Raw genomic sequence first — 20,801 nt, forward strand, 5'->3', positions numbered from 1 at the left:
TTTAACTTCCATTGTTGTCTTAGAATAACAGCAACATCAACAAATTTAATGTATTGTAAATTCAATCTTCCTATGAGCAAAAATTTCCATGGATTAATAGCTTCTTCAAACAAATCATCAGGCAGGTCTGTTGAAGGAACTTTGGGTGAAGACATTCATGAATTAGGTTGTACTTTTCCTAAATGAAAATCATTAGTACAGGCGGTTTATAGGCTAGAATCTATGAAACCCATGACTTAATGATTGTTAATCATGAAAAATGATTAAAACTATACTGAAAATCGAAGAAAACACATGAAATTAATGAAGTTGACCTCGAAAAAACGAAGAATGAAGAAGAAATTTTGCACTGAGTTAATTGTCTGATTTGCAGAGCATGACTCAGCCCGATTTGTAATCAAAAATATATTATTGGTAACTAGAGAATTATTAATATTATTTGTAATCAAAAAATATATATAATTCACTATATATATATATATTGAATTATTAATTTATTTTTCATATCGGTCGGGTCTACATATGTAATCAAAAATATATTATTTTATAATTTTAGCGAACTATTAATTTGGCACGTTGTCCCTAACTCGGGACTGGTTAAAAATATTATTTAAGGGAGTTTATTAAATAATTCAGTATTAATTAATGGATTTTCTATTGTGTATATAATAAACTTTAATGATTCTGATATATTATATTAATTGATTTTGTTTGTTAGTGTATATCTAGTGAAGCCAGATGTAACAGATAGGACCACCATTCATTTTTGTTCATTTTAACCTCTGTTTTCATAGTGGAAAAACCGGTTTGATCATTCATGTGCACTGAAGTAAAAAAAAACTTTTGCCCATTACCATAGAAGATGGCCTTAGAGACCTGATAAACAATATCTTCCAGGATGACAAGTAAGTCACTTACAAGCATCAGATGGTTAAGATTACACCTCATAAATATATATTTTTCTTTTGATGGGTTACAAGGAAAAACGAAGAACTAAGAAGCCATCTCAGTTGCCAAAACATCCACGATGCAAGAGGGAGGAGAAGATATTCAACAACTTGAAACCTTGTTGGTGAGTGCATATTAAGCCAAAAAATAAGCAACGTCACTATACTCTTGTTTGATGAAACATAAATATGTACTTGCAAAATTAGTAATGAGTCTATTTCGATCATCTAGGATTGGACTGTGCTGCCAGTGTGGATCTTGGAATGGTCCTTTATAACAACAACTAATAGCTGGGCATCACCTTCAATAACATATCTATTCAAATGATTGTCCAAAGCAAACTGTGTGCCATGAAAAAAGACCATGATTTACACCGTCAAAGGATTATCTTCTCTGAAATGTATAGTGGCGCAACTTGCGAAACTTTTGGAACCGTTTCTATCCACAACTTCAGTAACACATTGTCTCCATCTTGACACCCAACATCAACATTAAGCTTGGCAATCCCATTTTCAGGGTGGTTTCCAAGTGGGGCAAACAAATCCCTGTTTAGAGCTTGAACAAACTTCCCAAACATGCTGCCAACTTCATGGATGATGGTTGGGATGTAAAGCTTAATTCCTTGAAACACGAGTTTGTTTCTATTTTTCCAGCAGCACCAAAGAAGGCATCACACTTGTTCAAGCTAAATCCCCTGTCTTTTAAATATAATAGCTTGAGCAACATATTGTTAACGTTTTGAATGTTAAGCTCATGAGTTTTGCTTCCCAGAGAAAACGCAAACAAAAAGGCTTGGATTATGGGGAAATTAAAGAATAAGTGATTAGTAGTCTCATCAGCTTCACCACACATTATGCAAGTTTTGTCGAAGTTGATGATAAATTTACCAATCTTAATAAGTACTTCTAGCCCATTATGAAAGAGTCTCCAGATAAAGAACTGCACTTTTGGAGGAATAACTTTGACATTCCAAAACCTTTTCCACTCAAAAAAGTTGTTAGGGTCAGTCGAGCTTGTACCTCAATTATCACTTAGGAGCTTGTGACAACTTTAGTAGTGAATATGCCTTTCTTGTTGAGAATCCACAAAATCTTGCCTTCGCCTAGCTCTTTAGGAATGTATTTGATGCACTGATTTTCCATGTAAAATAACTGAGAATGCATAAGATCCATATTCTAACTATTTCTTTGAGTATCAATTAGACTCCCCCTTTAGTAGTATTCTGAATGGATCCGCCGGTTTGGACAGGTTTAGGTTCATGAGGTGTTTAATGGACAACATATCACTCCATGTTTATGAACATAAATTGGGTCGTTTGCATCTCCAAACACTGTTACCTTTAAGATATTTAGCTTCTAGGATAATAGTCCACATGCCATCTTTTAAGATAAGAACCTCCACACCAGTTTGCTTATTTGTGCCTTATTAATATCATCTAAGTTTCCCAGTCCTAAACCACCATTTTCTTTGTGAAGATTGAGTTTATTCCAGAAAATGAAGTGTTACTTCTGTTGATCCGTATTGTGACCCCACCAAAAAAACTTATAATTCTGTCATGTTAGCCAACACTTTCTCAGGATTTAAGCAAGTAGCCATATGTAATAGTGAGAGACGAGGGCCAACATACCTTGAATAAACATTATTCATCCTGCGTAATTTAGAAAACTTGCCTTTTCCATCCAGTCATCTTGGTCTCTATTTTGTCCTCCAAAAAATTGAAAGAAGCAGAAACCTTGTCGAATTTAAGAAGATAAACACCAAGGTATTTTTCATTCCCATGCATGATCTTGAGGCCGAGCATATCAACATAATTTATTTGATCCTCTAAGTTGACACCTTTGCTGAAATGAATGGAAAACTTTTGGAAATTTGTTTTCTACCCAGACCAACTTGAGTAGATAAATAATATATCTTGCAGAGTGTTGATGGTCTTTTTATTAAGGACCCCAAAGAACATACGATCATCCACAAACATAAGGTGGCTAACAACAGGTGCAAATTTGTTAATTTTATAGTCGTTATACAAATTGGCCTCTTCCATTTTTTCATAAGCCAAGACAAACCCTGGAAAGTAAAATAAATAAATAAGGGGGAGGGGTAAACCTTGCCTAATCCCTCTTTTAGCATGGAAGAAGTCTTCCGGATACCCATTCACTAGGACAGGAAACGATGCAAAACTGGCACAACTCATGTTAAGAATTAGCAAAGGTCCATTTATACTCACTCACATGAGTATATGTCTGAGAAAGTTTCAATCATTATGTCATAAGCTTTACTTATGTCAAGTTTGAGTGCAAAAGGGCCTATGAAAGAGTGAGAGTACTTCATGGCGTGGACATGCTCCTTCACAATACCTTCCGGGATGATGGCAGATTGGTTTTTAGCTACCATTTTATCCACGAGAGGCCCAATTCTCTTAGCAATCAGTTTAGTAACAATTTTATACAACACATTGCATAGAGCAATGGGTCTAAAGTCTACTGGAGCGCTAGGGTGTTTACATTTTGAGATGAGAACTAAGTTGATGTGGTTCACGCCTTTTTGAAGAGTACCAGAAGTAAAACAATTTTTTATGAGAGAGGTTACCTCATTTCCAACTATATCCAGCATCTTCTGGAAAAAAAGATAGTCGGATAGCTGTCGGGTCCAGGGGCTCTCAGATCGCCAATGTGATTGAGAGTATTGTAGATATCCTCTTCAGTGGGCACTCTCTATAACTTCTCCATTTCTTCAGCAGAGATGTTGTTGTTAACAGGAAAAAAATCTGGTGCAGATGGGATGTTTGGGTCTTGTTGAAACATCATTTTGAAGTGAAAAGTGGGATCTTGAGCAACCACCTCCTCATTAGTTGTCCACCCATCATTATCCCGTTTTAAAGCAGATATGTAATTCTTTCTCCTTTTCTATTGGATAGACAAAGTGGAAAATCTTATTATTCCTATCCACTGCTGGAATCCATTTAGAGTGATTAACAATACATTTTCCTTTGGCTGGTCTACCAAAAAGTTTGACATTAGGAAATTGTTTGTTGTGTTCAATGTAGTCAATTCCTGATTTCGGTCTATCTCGGTCGGGACCTAGACATTGGGACAATTTTATCTCAGAAAGATTCTCGGTTGAAATCTCAGAGTAACTACCGAAATTTCGTTTTTGAATTTTATACCTATAATATGTATATCAAACATTTTTCACACATAAATATAATAAAATACCATCAATTTTTATTAAAAAAAATAACAAATCGTCATTTGAAATAGTAAAAAACCAAAATCCATATCAATTTCAAATGCTTCAGCCGAGATTTCTGATCAATTCCAGAAGAGTCATCCGAAATTCAACCAAAAATTCCGAACAACTCCTGCCAAATTCCGTCTCGGCAAACTTAAATATTCGTTAAACGCCGAAATTGGAATTTCCTGCGGAATCTCGGTCATTTCGGTCGAAATTAACCACATTGGTTGTGTTCCAAGAGGTCAAACATTCGGGAATTAGTCAAATTATGGACCGGTTAGAAACTGAAAGCGGGGGCGAGAACGGTGTGTGGTGTGTGGATACCCTTCATCACGTTTAAGAGAAAAGGGTTAACTCGGTCATGCGGATCCGCTATTTCAAGAAAAAGAAACTCGATTATTTGTAATTTGACACCGAATCCAATATTTCTCATACTTTCCTTGTCCAATCCAACTCCATAAATCACAAAACACTCCATTTCAGTAGATCGTCCGTGGTAGTTCGAACTGAGTTATTCCAGTTCCAGTCAATCTAACCCTAAGACAATTTTCTCGGCAATTAAAAATTCATTTTTCATCGGGAAAAAAATCAATTTTAATGGCGCAAAACAACATTCCAATTAGTGAAGTGTACTGGGCACTAGTTGATAAAGCTGATAGAAAATTCTCTATGATTAGAGATTTACCTTTCTATGGTGGAACCAGGTAAAGTAAAACCCTTTTTTTTTTTTTTTTTTTTTTTGAATTGTGTATTAAAAGTTTGAATCTTGTTGTTTCTAGGTATGATTCATATTTTCACAAAGTATTCAAAGTATATACACAACTATGGAAATTTCAACAGGAGAATAGGCAAAAACTAGTTGAAGCAGGATTGAAAAGATGGGAAATAGGAGAAATAGCTTCTCGGATAGCTCAGTTATATTATGGACAATATCTTCGATCAAGTGAAGCTAATTATTTATCTGAGTCATATATTTTTTATGAAGCTATTGTGAGTAGAGAATATTTTAAAGATGGACCATTGTCATCGCAGGATACTAATTTAGTTAATAAACAATTCAGATGTTTAGCTAGGTTTTTGATTGTTTCTTTGGTTTTGAATCGGAGGGAGATGGTTAGTCATCTTGTTAATCAGCTTAAATTATTGGTTGAGGAGTGCAAAAGAACTTTTCAGGTAATCATTTTATCTTTAAATTCTTAAATCCTTTCAAATTTACTGCTTTTGAATATTCATTTCGCAAGTAGAGTATAGATGGTTGTTCATATCTGTGCTGTTGTTGAGTGTCTATATGTACTGACAATCAGCTTAGTTATAAGCTCCTCATTTTGTTTCTAAATGATCGTAAAACTCCTTGCCTCTGATGAAACCATGCATAGTGAAATACTTCTGAAATGTTAAAGCATGCGGTGATGGTACTATGTGAGGCCACTGGGAATCGGACCCAATGGTCCAAAGCTCAAAGTATGCTGCAGTCTGCGTGCAAAGGGAAAATTTGATTAGTTAGAGAGATAGTGGTTAGGGATAACGAGAGATCTCTCCATACACAGGCTGACTGTTGTTTTACGTTTACAGTATGGATAAAATGCAGGAAGGAATATGTTACTGTATATAATCATATTTTGATGATTCCATAACCATTTCTCAAAGTCATACTGCTTGCTCCTATAGTATATATGAATTCTGGTTAAACATTTCTATACCAGGGTGTGTATTTATGATCAGGACTGATGATGATATTGGTGTGATTGTGTTTCCAGGAATCTGACTTCAAAGAGTGGAGGCAGGTGCTTCACGAAATTGCTAGGTTTTTAAAGTATGATATGCCATTTTTGAATATCAGGCCTTTAAGATACAGTATGATCCTTGATCCAAATCCTGATTCTTTACCACATGTAACTTCATGGGAAGGTAGACGAAATCTCAGACTACGAGAAGCAATAGTTAGCAGCTACCATCATAACGAGGTAAGAACTTATCTGACATATATTTTGCTGAATTTCTTCAGCATTATGAATGATTTATTTTGTGTGATTATATTGATTGTTTGCACTTGTTTCTTCATTATTAGTTTTATCTGGTTAAGTATATCACATAAGTACAGAATTTGGATTCCGTAGTTAGTTATAAGGCAAAAGATGATACTGCCTTCAGCCAGTGAATCACCTTAGGTGAAAACAGTAGCTCGTGAAGTGGGTTGCGCTGTAGGGTAACTACTTTATCCCCATAAGGTGACGTCACACAGTCTTCACTGATATCATCAGTATGATCATATTATTTTATTCCATTTCATTTTAATTTTTTTGCTCTAACTTGAACTTTTCTTTCAATAATACTTAGATTACTCACGTTATTTACTTAAATGGATTCATATTGCTGACCTTTTTCCTTTTTTATGCAATTCGTCTGACTTACTTCAGGTCAAGTTCACCGAACTCACGTTGGATACTTTCAGGATGCTTCAGTGTCTTGAGTGGGAACCTAGTGGGTCCTTCTACCAGCCAGGGGCATCTACTGGAGGGAATGGCATCAGCAGCGGTCAAAATGGACAAGGTTCTAACCGTCCTAACTACTCACAAGACATTACAGATCCACTGTTGCCACCAAATCCACGGAAAGCGATCCTGTATCATCCTGCAGTTACACATTTTATTGCTGTGAGTCTGGCAGTCTGCCATGTTCTGTAATTTGTATTTATTTTTAAGATTATTGCTGTTATCTTTTTGGATTACTGATGTTAGCTCTACAAAGCGCCCGTCACTTTTGACGTATTTTCCTTTGGACAGGTCCTGGCTACAATAATCGAGGACCTTCCTCCTGATGGCATCCTTTTGATCTATCTATCAGCATCAGGTTAAATGATTTACTTTAATGTGGTTTCTCCCATCTCCTATTTTTTATTCAGTCTTATCTACGTTCTGCTTACGATGTTGGCATCTCTGTGTCACTGGAAACTCTACAGGAAAACGTGGACATGGTGTTTCTTCACCACTAAGCGCCGGAGCTATTGAGAATGCTTCTGAAAGCACTGTGAAGAATTTCCAATCTCATGACATGGCCTCTGATATACAGTGCAGTTCTACATCAATCTCTCAGCACAACATTCCAACCCACTCTTATAGTCAACGCAATGACAATAACAAACACAATCATCCAGGTTGCCTATGGATGGGTTCTCGTGGAACTGGAGGTATTGTCTCCTCTCAGGGATAAGATATCCCTTATTGCACCTTTTTAACTTGTAGATGTTAATATTGGGGAATCATCAACAAGGGAAATAAAAATAGAATTCTGCAGATTAGGTACTGTTTGTCAGCTTATATGATTTGTGTGTCTTACTACTTCTCACATTTTTTTCTTCAAGAGCTCTATATAAATGTTTTATTTTTGAAACCTAAGCCATCTTTTTCAGGTTCAAACTGCATATGCCCATCTGACTTAATTCCTTTCACAAGAAGGCCTCTTTTTTTAATTATTGACAGCGATAGCAGTCACTCTTTCAAGGCAGGTTTGTCAACTCTAATATGAGCGGTCGATGTTATCTTTCTTGTGATCTTGTGCTTAAAAGTATTATCATAGTATAGTAAGTATAGACTTTTGTGCATCACAAGTATCTGTGACCAATTAAATTAAAATGAAGGCGTAGGCTGTGAGTTATAACTTATAAATTAGCTCCACAAACAATAATTTTGACATGAATATAAAGTTAAGGATGCTCGAGTTAAGAATTTCTTATCATTAAAGAAATAACTGAGCATTACTTTGCCTTTTCTAGCAAGTAGATGGTAAGGCCTAAACATCCTTTCCTGGCAATCCTGATAAACTGATTTTCCTAGTTAAGAAGACTTAACTTTGCATTTATTCTAGTATTAATGTCTCAGTCTTGCTTAGTTGCTAATATTGACACGTGAATCCAATAAATGTAGACTTTGCGAGGGGCAGAAATGGGAGAGCCATCTGCACTGCTTCTTTCCCCAATTTCTCCATCTCCAGCTACCACTGTGCCATTTGATTCCTCTGGGCACTCAAGTGGAAATCAGTTCACTATGTTCTTAACTGCCCCTCTTCAAGCATTTTGCCGGTTGGTTGGTCTTTCTGGGTCTAATATTGACATGGTAACTTTAACTTCATTTCTCTCTCTAGTGTTAAAAAGTTTGTTGACATTGTGGCTGAGATGTCTATATGCATTGACATATATATCAGGCTGCGTATAACGAGGCAGATAAGTTGCTCACGTTATCATTGAATGCATGGGGATCAACCTTGGCAACATCGGACACACTTGATCCAGTTTGGGCTCAAATCTTATGTGATCCCTTCCTCAGGAGAATTCTTGTGAGGTAACGAGTTATTTTTAGTTGCCTAATATCTCAAGGTTTTTAGAGATCAAAACAGAAATTCGAGTTGCAGTGTTAACTTACACTTAACCTTAACAGGTTCACATTTTGCCGAGCTGTACTTGCACTTTATGCACCAACTTTCAACAAGGAATTCGTTCCAGACTGTTTACCTCACCTTCCTGATTCCGTCCTACCAATGACCAAGGCTTCTCAAACTGCAATTCTACAAATTGCTCACACTTTCGGCGTAGCCAACCAATTCAGATTCACTGAAGGAATTTCAGCCCCTGAAGACGGGATTTGAAATATAAAAGCATTTGTTTCCCCCTTTTCTGTGTTTATTGTAAATTCTGATAGGGAGTTATCCCTGTTTTTACCCCATTTTCCTTAGGGTGCAGCACATGCTGGTAACAATCTTTGGTGTTCATCCATTCAGGAAAAATAATTGTGCAGAAATCCTGAAGTATATGAAAGTTATGGGTACTCTTGGAGTTGAGCTTAATTTCTGTGTATAGGTGTTTGTAGGGATGAAAGATTGGTCCCAAAATCATTATGTTTAAGTGAAAACTATAGTCCTACACATCAATTTACATACCCGGAGGTCCAATTACCATACTTTTGTAACGGGTCAGTTCTTGTCCAGAATTTATTTTTCTAATGGAAAAATTGGTCCCTGATTTAAAATTCAAGTTATCGTCACATTTTCTCCCGGTCCTCTGCCAACTGTAGTATTAGGGTTTTTTATGTTTATCCCAATTCTTTCTTTCATCATCTTCGATTTTGGTGTTGTCTCATCATAGTTTAAGTTTTTCACCTATTTCTCATCCCATTTTCCCTAAATCTTATCTCGACTACACAAATTAGATTTTGTATAATTTTTAAAAATAAATAAATTAGGTAAACAAAACTCATCCTAAATCCCACCCCATCCCACCCCAGATTTTGAATCTCTAAATCTATCCAACCTATGTACCATTACCAACCTCTATAGCTTATGCCAACAACACACGTACACCTTATATGTTACATCTCTATTACTGGCACATTTGTGTTGTTCTATTACATTTTTTTTTTAATGCAAAGAAAGAAATTTTATTAATTTGGGGAAACTCCAATGTCTAACAACAACTGACGCTCAACGTGTCTAGGCGGTTGATCAGACCAGGTTTGAGTTACACCATTTTTCCTGCTATATTTGGCTAATTTATCAGCAGATTTATGACATTGTCTAGGAATGAAATTACACATCCAATGAGGAATTGTGTTTGACTTATCAATTGCATCCAACAAGATGTCTTCATTCTCCCAAGCAATCCCTGAAGATATTTTGTTGATATAGCTCTCTATATTTTTGAGATCAGTTTCAAAAATAACGTGCGTAATCTTTAAAGCATTACTCCAGCTGACTGCATCAGAAAAAGCAAGACATTCCACACTCTCTGAATCTCTTACTCCTGCATAGCATTTAGATTTTCCTCCACACCATTTTCATGTAGAGTCACGAAGGATAAGAGCAATTCCAGTTAGTCCTGTTTTAGGATCAAATGAAGTATCACAGTTAATAATATAAAAAGGCCTAATTAGTGGTTTCCAGACAGGGGTTATATTGGTGGCTTGTGACATTCTATTTTGGTTTACTTTATGCATGTTATTGAGATTATCAATATAACTGGAAAAACTTAGTGCTCTCTTAGCAGTTGCGATGGGATCTGCCTTCGTATTCTGAAAATTTGTTTCACATCTCTGGTTCCAGATCGTCCAAGCGACTATCATAATACGATTCAAGTTAAATCCATGAGAAGAGGCCTGAGCAGCTTGTTTCAACCAATTTTCAAACGCCAATGTCGCATCAGTATGGATTGTTGCTAGAACTGCTGCACCTCCAGGTATTTGCATCCATACAGCTCTTGAGAAAGGACAGGAGAACAAGACGTGCAGAAGAGATTCATCAAATTGCTTGCAAAGTGGGCATAAGCAATTTATGTAACTGCAATTTTTAGAGAGTCACATTTTTGTTGGCAGAATGTCAGAGAGAACTTTCCACCAAAAATGTTTGACTCGAGGCCAAGTATCTATGATCAAAAACTGCTTCCACCATGTGTTTGAGTTACCTATTTTCTGAGAAATCTGTAGATTTCCAATACTGTATTCATGAAGTTTATTGTAAGCTACTTCAGTGTGAAATTCCCATTTCTTGTAAGGATCCAGACAAGCTTATCTTCCACAACATTAGGGATTCTCATGTTGGTTATTAGGTCAGCTGTATCTGAATCGAACAAATGATGTAATAAAGGTACATTCCATTACATGTTGCCTTGGATGAATAAATCTTGTACCCAAATATATTGTTCCCTGTCTGTATTTCCCTGTCTTGGTATTGGAGGATGATCTAAACCAGTAATCCATATATTAATCCAGATCCTTATTTTTCCCCTTTTCCTAATCTCCACCTGCTGTGAGTCTTTATGAATTGAATTTGTTTCTGAAGACCCCTTCATGCCTATGAATAATTTGTCTTGAGAGTTGCATGAAGTATATGAGTACCAGGAAAATATTTGGCTTCCATAGCTCTTACCCATTGCTCCTCTGAGTTAATGCACATTCTCCAAACAACCCTTACAAGAAGTGCTTGATTTGAAATTTTCAAATCCCTGAAACCTTGACCACCAAATTTTTTATGTAAACCAAGTTTTTTCCATGAAGGAATGCAGATACCATTATGCTCTTGAAAACCCCACCAAAATTTTCGCTGCAGAGGGTCAATCTGTTTAATAATTTCAGTCAATATTTGTAAACAACCCATAGAGTAGTCTGGAATTGTATTATTGACAGTCTTTATCATAAGTGATTTGTTGCACTATGACATAGACTCATTATTCCAATTGAAAAGACGGTTTTTAAATCTATCCAATGAAGCAACTAACCTTGCTCTTTCCAATGAGAAGAGGAATTCCTAGGTATCTTTCATTAGAATTCATCCCAGGTACCTTTAATCTTCGAGTAAGTAACCTGCAAAACCTTTGTGGTACATTTTCACTATAGTACACACTTGATTTACTAAAATTCACCATCTGACCAGAAGAAACTCCAAAATCATCAATTATTTTAAGTAGATTGTTCACATTATGCAGATCAACAATAATGAATAACAAACAATCATCGGGGAAGAATAAATGAGATATTGAAGGAGTATTTGGAGCAATTTTCATACCTTCAATCTGCTTGGATTGTTCATCCTTGAGCAGTTTTCTGGAAAAATCCTCCATAACAATTATAAATAGGTAAGGTGACAAAGGGTCACCTTGGCTTACACCTCTTGAAGGAAAATATGATTTGCATGGAGAACCATTCAGAAGTATAGAAATCTGAGTTGTGCTAACACATTGCATGATTAGATGGCAAAAATCTGAGCAGAACCCTAATTTCAGCATAACATCTTTTAAAAAAGACCATTCAAGCCTATCAAAGGCTTTAGACATATCAAGTTTCAATGCTAAGTAATTGTTGACTTCCTTTTTATTCTTCATTGTATGAAAAATTTGAGCAAGATGGATATTATCTGTTATTTGTCTTCCTCATATGCAGCTTAAAGTGGAGATAACACTTTTCTCATTATTGTTTTCAATCTCATTGATAAGATCTTTTAGATGATTTTATAAGAAGAATTGCAAAGCGCAATAGGCCTTATATCAGAAAGGAACTGCTTGTTTTTTGTTTTTGGAATAAGTGAAATATTTGTAGCTTTCAGACTTTTAAGAAGATAACCTATATTGAAAATTGTTTCACCATTTCAATAACATCATTACCTACAATATCTCAGTGATGTTGAAAGAAACCAGGTGGGAATCCATTTGGTCCAGGTTCTTTCCAAAGCTTCATGTCTTTTAAAGCTTTAAAATATCTCGTCATTCTCTGGAATTCTCATTAACTCCAAGTTTTCTGAAGAAGTAATTAATGAAGGAATACAGTTCAAGATGTCTTTATTTTTTGCAGGTTCTGAAGAAGTATGAAGTAAACAGTAGTGATCAGTTAACAGCTTTTCCAGTTCCTCCCTAGTAGTGCACCAGTTTCCATTTCCATTTTTTAAAGCCAAAATATTATTTCTAACCCTTCTTTTGTTTGCATTAGCATGGTGATACTTTGTATTTCTGTCCATTTGAAGATAATACTCATCTCTATCTTTTTGACCTCAAAACTCATGTTGAATTTGATGTCAGTGCTCTATTTGGTTTCCACATGTAGTACTTCATTATTAATGTCTGAATGTTGCCTATTTTTTTGTAAGGATTATAACTATTGATGAATAAGATATATATTACTCTGTATATCCCCATATTTCTCCCTGTTCCATTTTCAGATGTATTTCTTTGTAGTAATAAGTTTTCTTGATAGTCTAAAACCATGTGAGCCATTTACCTGTTGTTCCCAAGCAGTAATTATCTCATTTTTCAAGGTATCATGTTTCTCGTAACACTGGAAGTATTTCCAATTCTTTTTCCTATCACCATGCAATGAAAAAGTATCTAGCATTATTAGACAGTGATCTGAGCCCAATTGGGGGATGCAAAAATTTTGAATCTGGGAATGAAATGAACCAATCACTGTTGACTATAGCTCTATCAAGTCTTGATCTTCTAATACCCGTGCCATGAATATTGCTTGACCAAGTGAACGACCTACCAGTATAACCCAAGTCCTCCAAACCAGCTTCATATATAAGATTAATATAAGAAGAATCCCTTGAAGAATAAACCACATTATGAGAAGTATTAGAATAACTAGAAGTAGAAGATAGACTTCCATTCACATGTAATCTCCCTTCATTATTAAAAACCAGATTTAAATCACCCAAAACTACCCATGGTTGTGTGATACTTTGGCTTAATTTTTTTATATAAGTCCATTGCTTCTCTTTATGTTGTGGATATGAAGACCCATGCATGCAGGTAAGTAACCATTCTGGTTTTGAGGGATCATTCTGTACTAGACAGTTAATTATCCAAGAATCTTTATTCACAACATTAAAATGGAAGCCATCTTTCCATGGAAGAATTAGATCACCTGCTATCCCTCTTGAAGGTATCAGCTTATGATTGGGAAATTCATATTGTTTAATTAATTTTTTCATTTTATCCTCACCTGTCTTAGCTTCAGAGATAAAAATAACATCAGGGTCATATATATTAAGGAGATCTTTGAGATGGTCTCTAGTTGTTTTATTGGCAAAGCCTTGATAATTCCATGCTAAGGTTCTCATGAGTTTAATGTGTAATCTATAACTAAATAAGAAATATGAAATGTGTTTATGCGAGAAGAAAAAATTATGATTGTAAAGTAGCAATTTAGAGACTATAGTAAAACAATGAAAGTTTAAAGAAGAGTATAATAATACCTCAGTTGCATTATCCTCCAGATGAAGCATGTGATTCTTCTTTGTGCCATTGCATTGCATATCATTTTCTCCAATTTCCACCCCTTTCATATTTCCTTCATGTGAATTTGTTGGAAAATCATTAGTAGCCCCACCATGACCAGCTAATATGGATCCTTGAATAGATGGGTTCGAGCCATTGTCATGAATTTCTTGGTTTCTTGCTTTTCTAGTGATTCTTTCTTCTTCTGCATCAGGAATTGACTCTTCATCATGCACAACACAGTTAGCTTCATTTCCTAGGTTAGCAACAACACTACCCGAATACTTCTTAGCTTTGTGTTCTTCATACTCCTCAGCAGTCATGGCTCTTTCCCGAAGTAATTCAGCAACTTCTTCACAAATGTTATAATCATGATCAATTATATAACATTGATTACATAGGCTATGAGGCTGCTTTAACCAGTGGTATGTAATCCAGACAGGTTCTTCATGATTCGAGTTCCACCATTCTCCTCTTTTTAATGGTTCTGAGAGATCTATTTCAATACGAGCCGTGATCATATTGCCTGAACGTGGCCTGCAATTCTTTGGATTTGTGGATATCTTCTTACCCAAGTCTTCAATGGCTTCATTAACTACTGCTTCATGATGATGTTCTAGCAACATCCCTTTGAACTAGACACTCCAATCTTGTTTTCTGAACACATAATCTGCATATGCTAATGTTGTTGAATATTCTTGCAAAGCAAGCAAACAATTTTGAACATTCCAAGGTGATTATTTTATAACATCCTTCATGTCCTTTTCAGAGTTAAACTTAAACACAAATAAATATCTTCCCACAATCTTTGTTTCTCTCTTCTTGTAGTTTTTCCAAAGTACATTCAACTCCTCTTTTATATCAGAAACTTCAGTTTCATCATCCTTTGTAATTAGTTTGTCCAATTAAACTGCTAGACCAAACAGTTGCGGCATCATTGATATTAGACATATAACCTATAACACATCTTTTGCCTCTGATGGAAGTGTTTTTCATCTTATTAGTAATGGTTTGAAGACTGCTTTTATTGACAGTGTTGTTATTTGCGGCTTCCATTGGATCTCTGAAATTTTTTCTACTAGGGTTTGGTATTATTGTTCTGATGACAGACCTTTTCTTTATTTGTAGGTAGGTTTGTTGCTAGAAAAAAGGTAATGCTAATATTCTGTTTCCTAAAGAAGAAGAGAATATTTTTAGAGTAAATGCGAGGATAAACTCTGTTGGCAGTCGACTGCATGAGATCCTAAGAAAATTTATGTTTCCTTAAATCATGGGGAAAATTAGGGGGAAGTTTTATTTTTTGAATTTTTTGGAAATAGATCGGTTGCTAAGTCAGGCTGGTGAACTGGTTTTTCATGGCTTCAAAAAATTGATTTGGGGGATAATGATGATTCTCATAATGAGAAAAACTCAAATGTGAAATATTATAATTTTGCAATATAGCAGCATGGGGTAGAATTGTGTTAGGCAATATATCCATTGTGACAATATCCTCTTGCGAATCAAGCAAATGCTAAGCACAAATATCCATTATAGGAAGGAATCCATAGAAAATGTAGAGGAACCTGCGAAGAGATCAGAAAGCCATATCAGGATAGCAAAGAAGGTAGTAATGTTTTAACAACATCAAAGATCAAAGAGCTAGAAGATACGCTAAGTTTAAATGCTAAATGAGAAAAAGAGAACTGAGTTAAACTATGAAGAGTTTCAAAATACAAAAATTCAATCTAAATCATAAAAACAATCTAACAAGAAGTGAGATTCGTTAAAACTAATCATAACTAAGACAAAAAAAACTCAAACTACAGTAAAATCACTATAAAACCATTAAGATCAGATGAAAAGATTTAAGAAAAAATGAAAATTATTATCTGATTCGACTCATTAAGTTCGCCCGATTTGCAGAGCACCCAACACCTTTAATCTCTCTTTAAAAGAACGATACTACAATATTAATCAATCTTTTCTTTCATTATCTTACTTTCCTGTTGATTCGATGGAAACATACATTCACTGAGAAATGGGATTGAAACATATATTCAGTTAGGTTTTGTTGTAATCATTATCCCTAATTTTAATAATTTTTGTTAATGGATTATTTTTCTGTCCACATACCATCATATTATTTACGGGAATAAAACTACTTCAATCTTCAAACCTGGTGGATTCGTGATTTGATAATTATATTCCAGCCTGATCTCTAATAATGGAAAATAAGAGAGTGAGTTTTGTTAACCCAATTTAAAAGTTACCAAAATTTTGGTTTGTGTAGTTGGGATGGGAATTAGGGAAAATGGGGATAGGAAATAGGTAAAAACCGATCTACTTGATCAGTCTTTCCATTTAACTTTTATCATAGGGAGGGGCATTCCTATAATTATCATCACATTGTATTCTTCTATTTGTACCGTAGTCGACTCCCTTTATTCAACGGTTTGGGATAGTTCTAGAATCGTAGAAATCGTTAGATCTTGATTGTTTGGTATGATTTTGAGAACTTAAAAATAACTTTTATGTTATCAAGCTCGATATGGACCCTTTTTTTCTATGATTAATTTTAAGATTTTTTTTTTCCGATGTCCAACAATAATATTTTAACCTAAGTTTTTTAGAATCGGTTTTATTTGGAAAATATTTTGCTCTCGCACTGCTAGATCATATTTGATTTAGTAGCATGTACGCCGGACATTTGGATATTTTTGACGTCAACAAACTCTTGCTAACCAGAGTTATTCTTCCTTATTTCGGTTGTAGACTTTTTCTTTTACCGTTTCTTTAGCTACCATTACAGAGAGAATGCATAAAAAAACGAATAAAATCTCAGATTTATAGCCTCGTACAAGATGAAAAGAGGAAAAGAAAGAATACAGAGAAGAAAAGATAAGGAATGCCATAAACATGGGACTCCTCTTAAAATTTTCAGATATCCGAGAATCACATTGTCCGCGTTGGAGAAAATACGTAACTCATTAAAAAATTTAGGGGTTATCGAAATATCAACGAAATATTAATTTTCTAATCCAATAATACCAATCTTTGCAAGGTTCGTGATGAGAAGTAAGATAAAAATTTTTGCCGGTATCTTGCTATTGTACTCAGGTGGACAATATTTGGGTACCAACTAATTTTTTGAAATACTGGTTGGTTATTGATTAATTTAGTCAAACAATGCTTAAGTACCCATTGATTTTGTGACACGGTAACTGGGTACCGATCAGTTTGGTGAAACAATGTACGAATTTTGTAAGAATTTCAAAGGAGAGGCAAGAAGTTCATCATCATCAAATTCGTACCTCAAACACCATCACCACCGCAAACATTCTAATCATCACATTGGTGGTAGTGGTTCTTCAAACTTGTTTGATTTTACAGATTTATTATGGTATTAGTTTTTCATGAAATATGTTACAAAGTTAGGATATATAATTATTAACTGCCTCTGATGATCATGGATTCATGGTTTAGAATAAAATAAAAGTTTATGTATTGATTCTGATGGTTTTGATCAGGGGGGAGGAAGATGAGAAGACAAAAAGAGAGACAACTTCTTTCATTACTCGTGAAAGTTGAAGAAATTGGTATAATGCTCATTACATAATCCATATCCAACTAAAAACAGAAAAATATCTTGTATCTCGCTAAAAATATTGCAACTAAAAAAATGACAACCAAAAGTTGACTACTGAAGAAGAAAAGATAACTGTGGTTAACCTAAGAGTTTACTGACGTGAAAATATCTAGCAGTGCTAGAGCAAAATATATTCCGCTTTATTTGATAACGACCGTTATAAAAGTGGATGGAATTTTTTTATTAATTTGTTTTTTTTAAATTAAAGATTTTGATTTATTTTTTATTTTTTGAATGCAAAGGTTAAAATGGTATTAAAAAAATCCTTATGATCCATAAACACCAACCAAAGAGCTATGGAAGACTCCCGACGGAAAATAACAAGTTCCATGACACGCCATGACTATAAAAGACGCCTAACTGAAAGTAACGAGGTCAGATGGTCCATGATACAACATGGACGCAATAGTAATATATATGTACTTATCTTACCCTTGTAGTTATTTGTATTATACCAGGGATTAACCCGTGCCTTAATTTTTATTTAATTATGCATTTTTCAACATATAAATATTAAATATAATATGTATTAATATCAATTTTACCCTTCTTATCATTGCAAAAGTAAAGGAAAACCCGGTAGATATTTTTATTGTTCACTTCACAAATCCTTTTTAGCATTTTCCATCTTGACATCCTCCCACACTATGCCTCTCCTTTCTCGAGTTGTATCCTCAAGCTAGCGATGAAATTATATTGAAATTAATTTTTACGTATTTTTTCCCCCGCAAAAAAAAATATTTGATATGTTTTTTAGTTTACAAAGATATCTTATCTATCCTTTGAAATGGTATTACCTTTCTGCATCTTCCTTATTTTTGGTGAACGATGTTAGGATCTTCATGGACCATAGGAACCTATTATGGGCCCGACCACATAGCACCCATGATGTCCCTACTTGACCACCTTGGGATAAGAGGTGTGCGGTTTTAATCTAAAAGGCCTCGGTGCTACGTAAGGAGATGCCCAAGCTTATTAAGCTACACATGTACTCCTCTTTCTTCCATGTGGTATTATCCCTAGCTATACTTATGTGGTTTATCGCGCTACATACTCCAACAGTCTCCACCTTGGCGAGATTAAACCACTTCACCAGTCCAAGCAAACCCACCGTATGATTACCATCTGTATATGCTACCCATCGATCATGATTATTGTCACTATGCACCCTAGAACCCTACTCCACCTTGATTTAATGAGAAAGCAAGCACTAACTCCTCCTTGAGCATTTCCTTGTCCACCTAGAACCCTACTCTACTTGAGAGTTAATGTGTGAGACACTAACTCCACCTTGAGCTCCAGTTCAACCTTCAACATTTCCTTGTCGATCTAGAACCCCGATCCACCTGAGTTAATGGGTGAGACACTAACTCCACCTTGAGCGCCAATTCAACTTTGAGCCTTGCCTGCTCCTCCTTTAGTCTGATTCCACTTGCGCCCTAAAACGGGTGACATCCACAACCACATCTATATTTGGACAGTTTCCCCAACCACGGGCTATGATACCAATTGTTAGGATCTTCATGGACCATCAGACATTACTCAGCGCGACCACATAACCCCAAACCCTACTTGACCACCTTGGGATATGAGGTGTAAGGTATTTAACTAAAAGGCCTCGGTGCTATGTATGGAGATGCCCAAGCTTATTAAGCTCCACATATATTCCTCTTTATTCCATGAGGGACTATCCCTAACTATACATATGTGGTTTATCGCGCCACATCAACAACCGAGCGGAACCAAAACATTGAACTATGTAAGTTGTAACAAAATTACAACACCTGAACTCATTTGTCTCGAGAATAATTGTTTAGATATTAACAGTGTTCAGATCCTTGTTGCTTTTTTCCCCTTTAAGAATAGTCTGAAAAGAGTAAAACTCAGAATTGACTCAACAATACATATTGTATTGCATGTTCTTACTATTTCAATGACATAATGGAAAGCTAATTCATTCACTTAAGCTATTATATTTTAAAATGTTAAGTCATTTCTGATGGCAACCATTTTAGTCACATACGATGTAGTTCTAGTTTTTCAAAATTCCCATGTATATTATGTACGCAATTCAATTCGGTAGGAAGAGTTCACCAAATGGAATATAGGTAATGGTTTGTCCTTTCCTAAAATTGTGGCCTTTTCAACATAGTTAGATCCAAAGTTGGTAAAAATCACTGAATTTATGCGTTCTAGGAAGAGAATAATCTAGGGATGGGCTACCTCCCAAAAAACTGCTGATTGATTACCGCATTAGTGTCAGTTGAAAATTCCACATAGTCGGATAACCGCAGTGACTAAGCGGGGACAGTATTGGCGGAGGATCAGGTCCTTACAAATGGTATTAGAGTCGACCACGGGTTACCTGTTGAGGGTAAAAGAGTATGCTCGACGGATTGTGTCGGGAAAGGGTCTCATGAGTGAGAGAATATACCAGAGTATAGGATTGAACATATTCCGAAGATGAGGACGGATCCAAATTAAGTTGATGGTATTATAGTACTCCGACTCGGCAGGTAGGATTCGTCAAATGGAATATAGGAATGGTTTGTCATTTCCTAATATCGAGACCTTTTCGGAATAATTGGCTTCATAGTTGGCGAAAAATCTCTATCGTTAAGCATGCATGGTATTGAGTAATCTTGGGATGAGTGACCTCTTGAGAAGCTGCTGTTGGATGACCGTAGTGGTGACCATTGAAAACCCAATACTGTCAGATGACTGCAGTGGCTACGTGAGGATATTATCGGTAAAGGGTTAGGCCATCACATTCTACGATATCACGCTTCCAAATGTGAGGTTATTCATTGCATAAAAATAATAAAACCATGATTAGTTAGCAAGTCAAATCGTTAAGTACTTAACCTAATAATAATAAGCTCTACTAACAATAAACTCTATTACCCATCATCATTGAATAAAAATAATGTTAAATCTTTTGTCAAGAAATACATGAGATGATGCGAAATTACTCACTGGGCACCAATACTTGCCACCTTCACTATGGTCCACTTATATAATTCTTAGCCATCTAACTAGGTCTGGTATTGCTTTTTTTTCTTTAAAAAAAAAAAGAACTTTGAAAACATATTTATAGCAATATTTTTTTTATCTTAGTGTTTGGTAAAGATTTCATACCTAAAATCCATCAATTTCAAAAAGTGGGGGAGAAGGAGCTTTTAAAAGCTTCAAAAGCAAATACTCTAGTTCATCCTAATTTCATATTTTATTTTTCAATTCTAT

The 20,801-nt window shown here is 35.3% G+C and overlaps 1 protein-coding gene across 2 annotated transcripts; it reads left to right on the plus strand.

The window, feature by feature from the left end:
- The first annotated feature begins 4,523 nt into the window (after window positions 1-4,523).
- On the plus strand, window positions 4,524-9,161 carry LOC113302010 (protein SCAI-like). Of its 2 annotated transcripts, XM_026550841.1 has the most exons (11): window positions 4,524-4,883; window positions 4,959-5,352; window positions 5,937-5,992; window positions 6,092-6,143; window positions 6,597-6,833; window positions 6,963-7,029; window positions 7,139-7,366; window positions 7,589-7,680; window positions 8,103-8,291; window positions 8,380-8,516; window positions 8,613-9,161. In XM_026550841.1, exons 1-11 carry the CDS (start codon window positions 4,777-4,779, stop codon window positions 8,818-8,820), a joined length of 1,767 nt encoding a protein of 588 aa, XP_026406626.1. In that variant the 5' UTR covers window positions 4,524-4,776; the 3' UTR covers window positions 8,821-9,161. The 2 variants fall into 2 exon arrangements, with proteins under 2 accessions (XP_026406626.1, XP_026406625.1); XM_026550840.1 differs by having other exon boundaries at window positions 5,937-6,143.
- The last annotated feature ends 11,640 nt before the right edge of the window (window positions 9,162-20,801 follow it).

Source organism: Papaver somniferum, chromosome 8 (assembly GCF_003573695.1).
Source record: "Papaver somniferum cultivar HN1 chromosome 8, ASM357369v1, whole genome shotgun sequence".
NCBI classification, from domain to species: domain Eukaryota; kingdom Viridiplantae; phylum Streptophyta; class Magnoliopsida; order Ranunculales; family Papaveraceae; genus Papaver; species Papaver somniferum.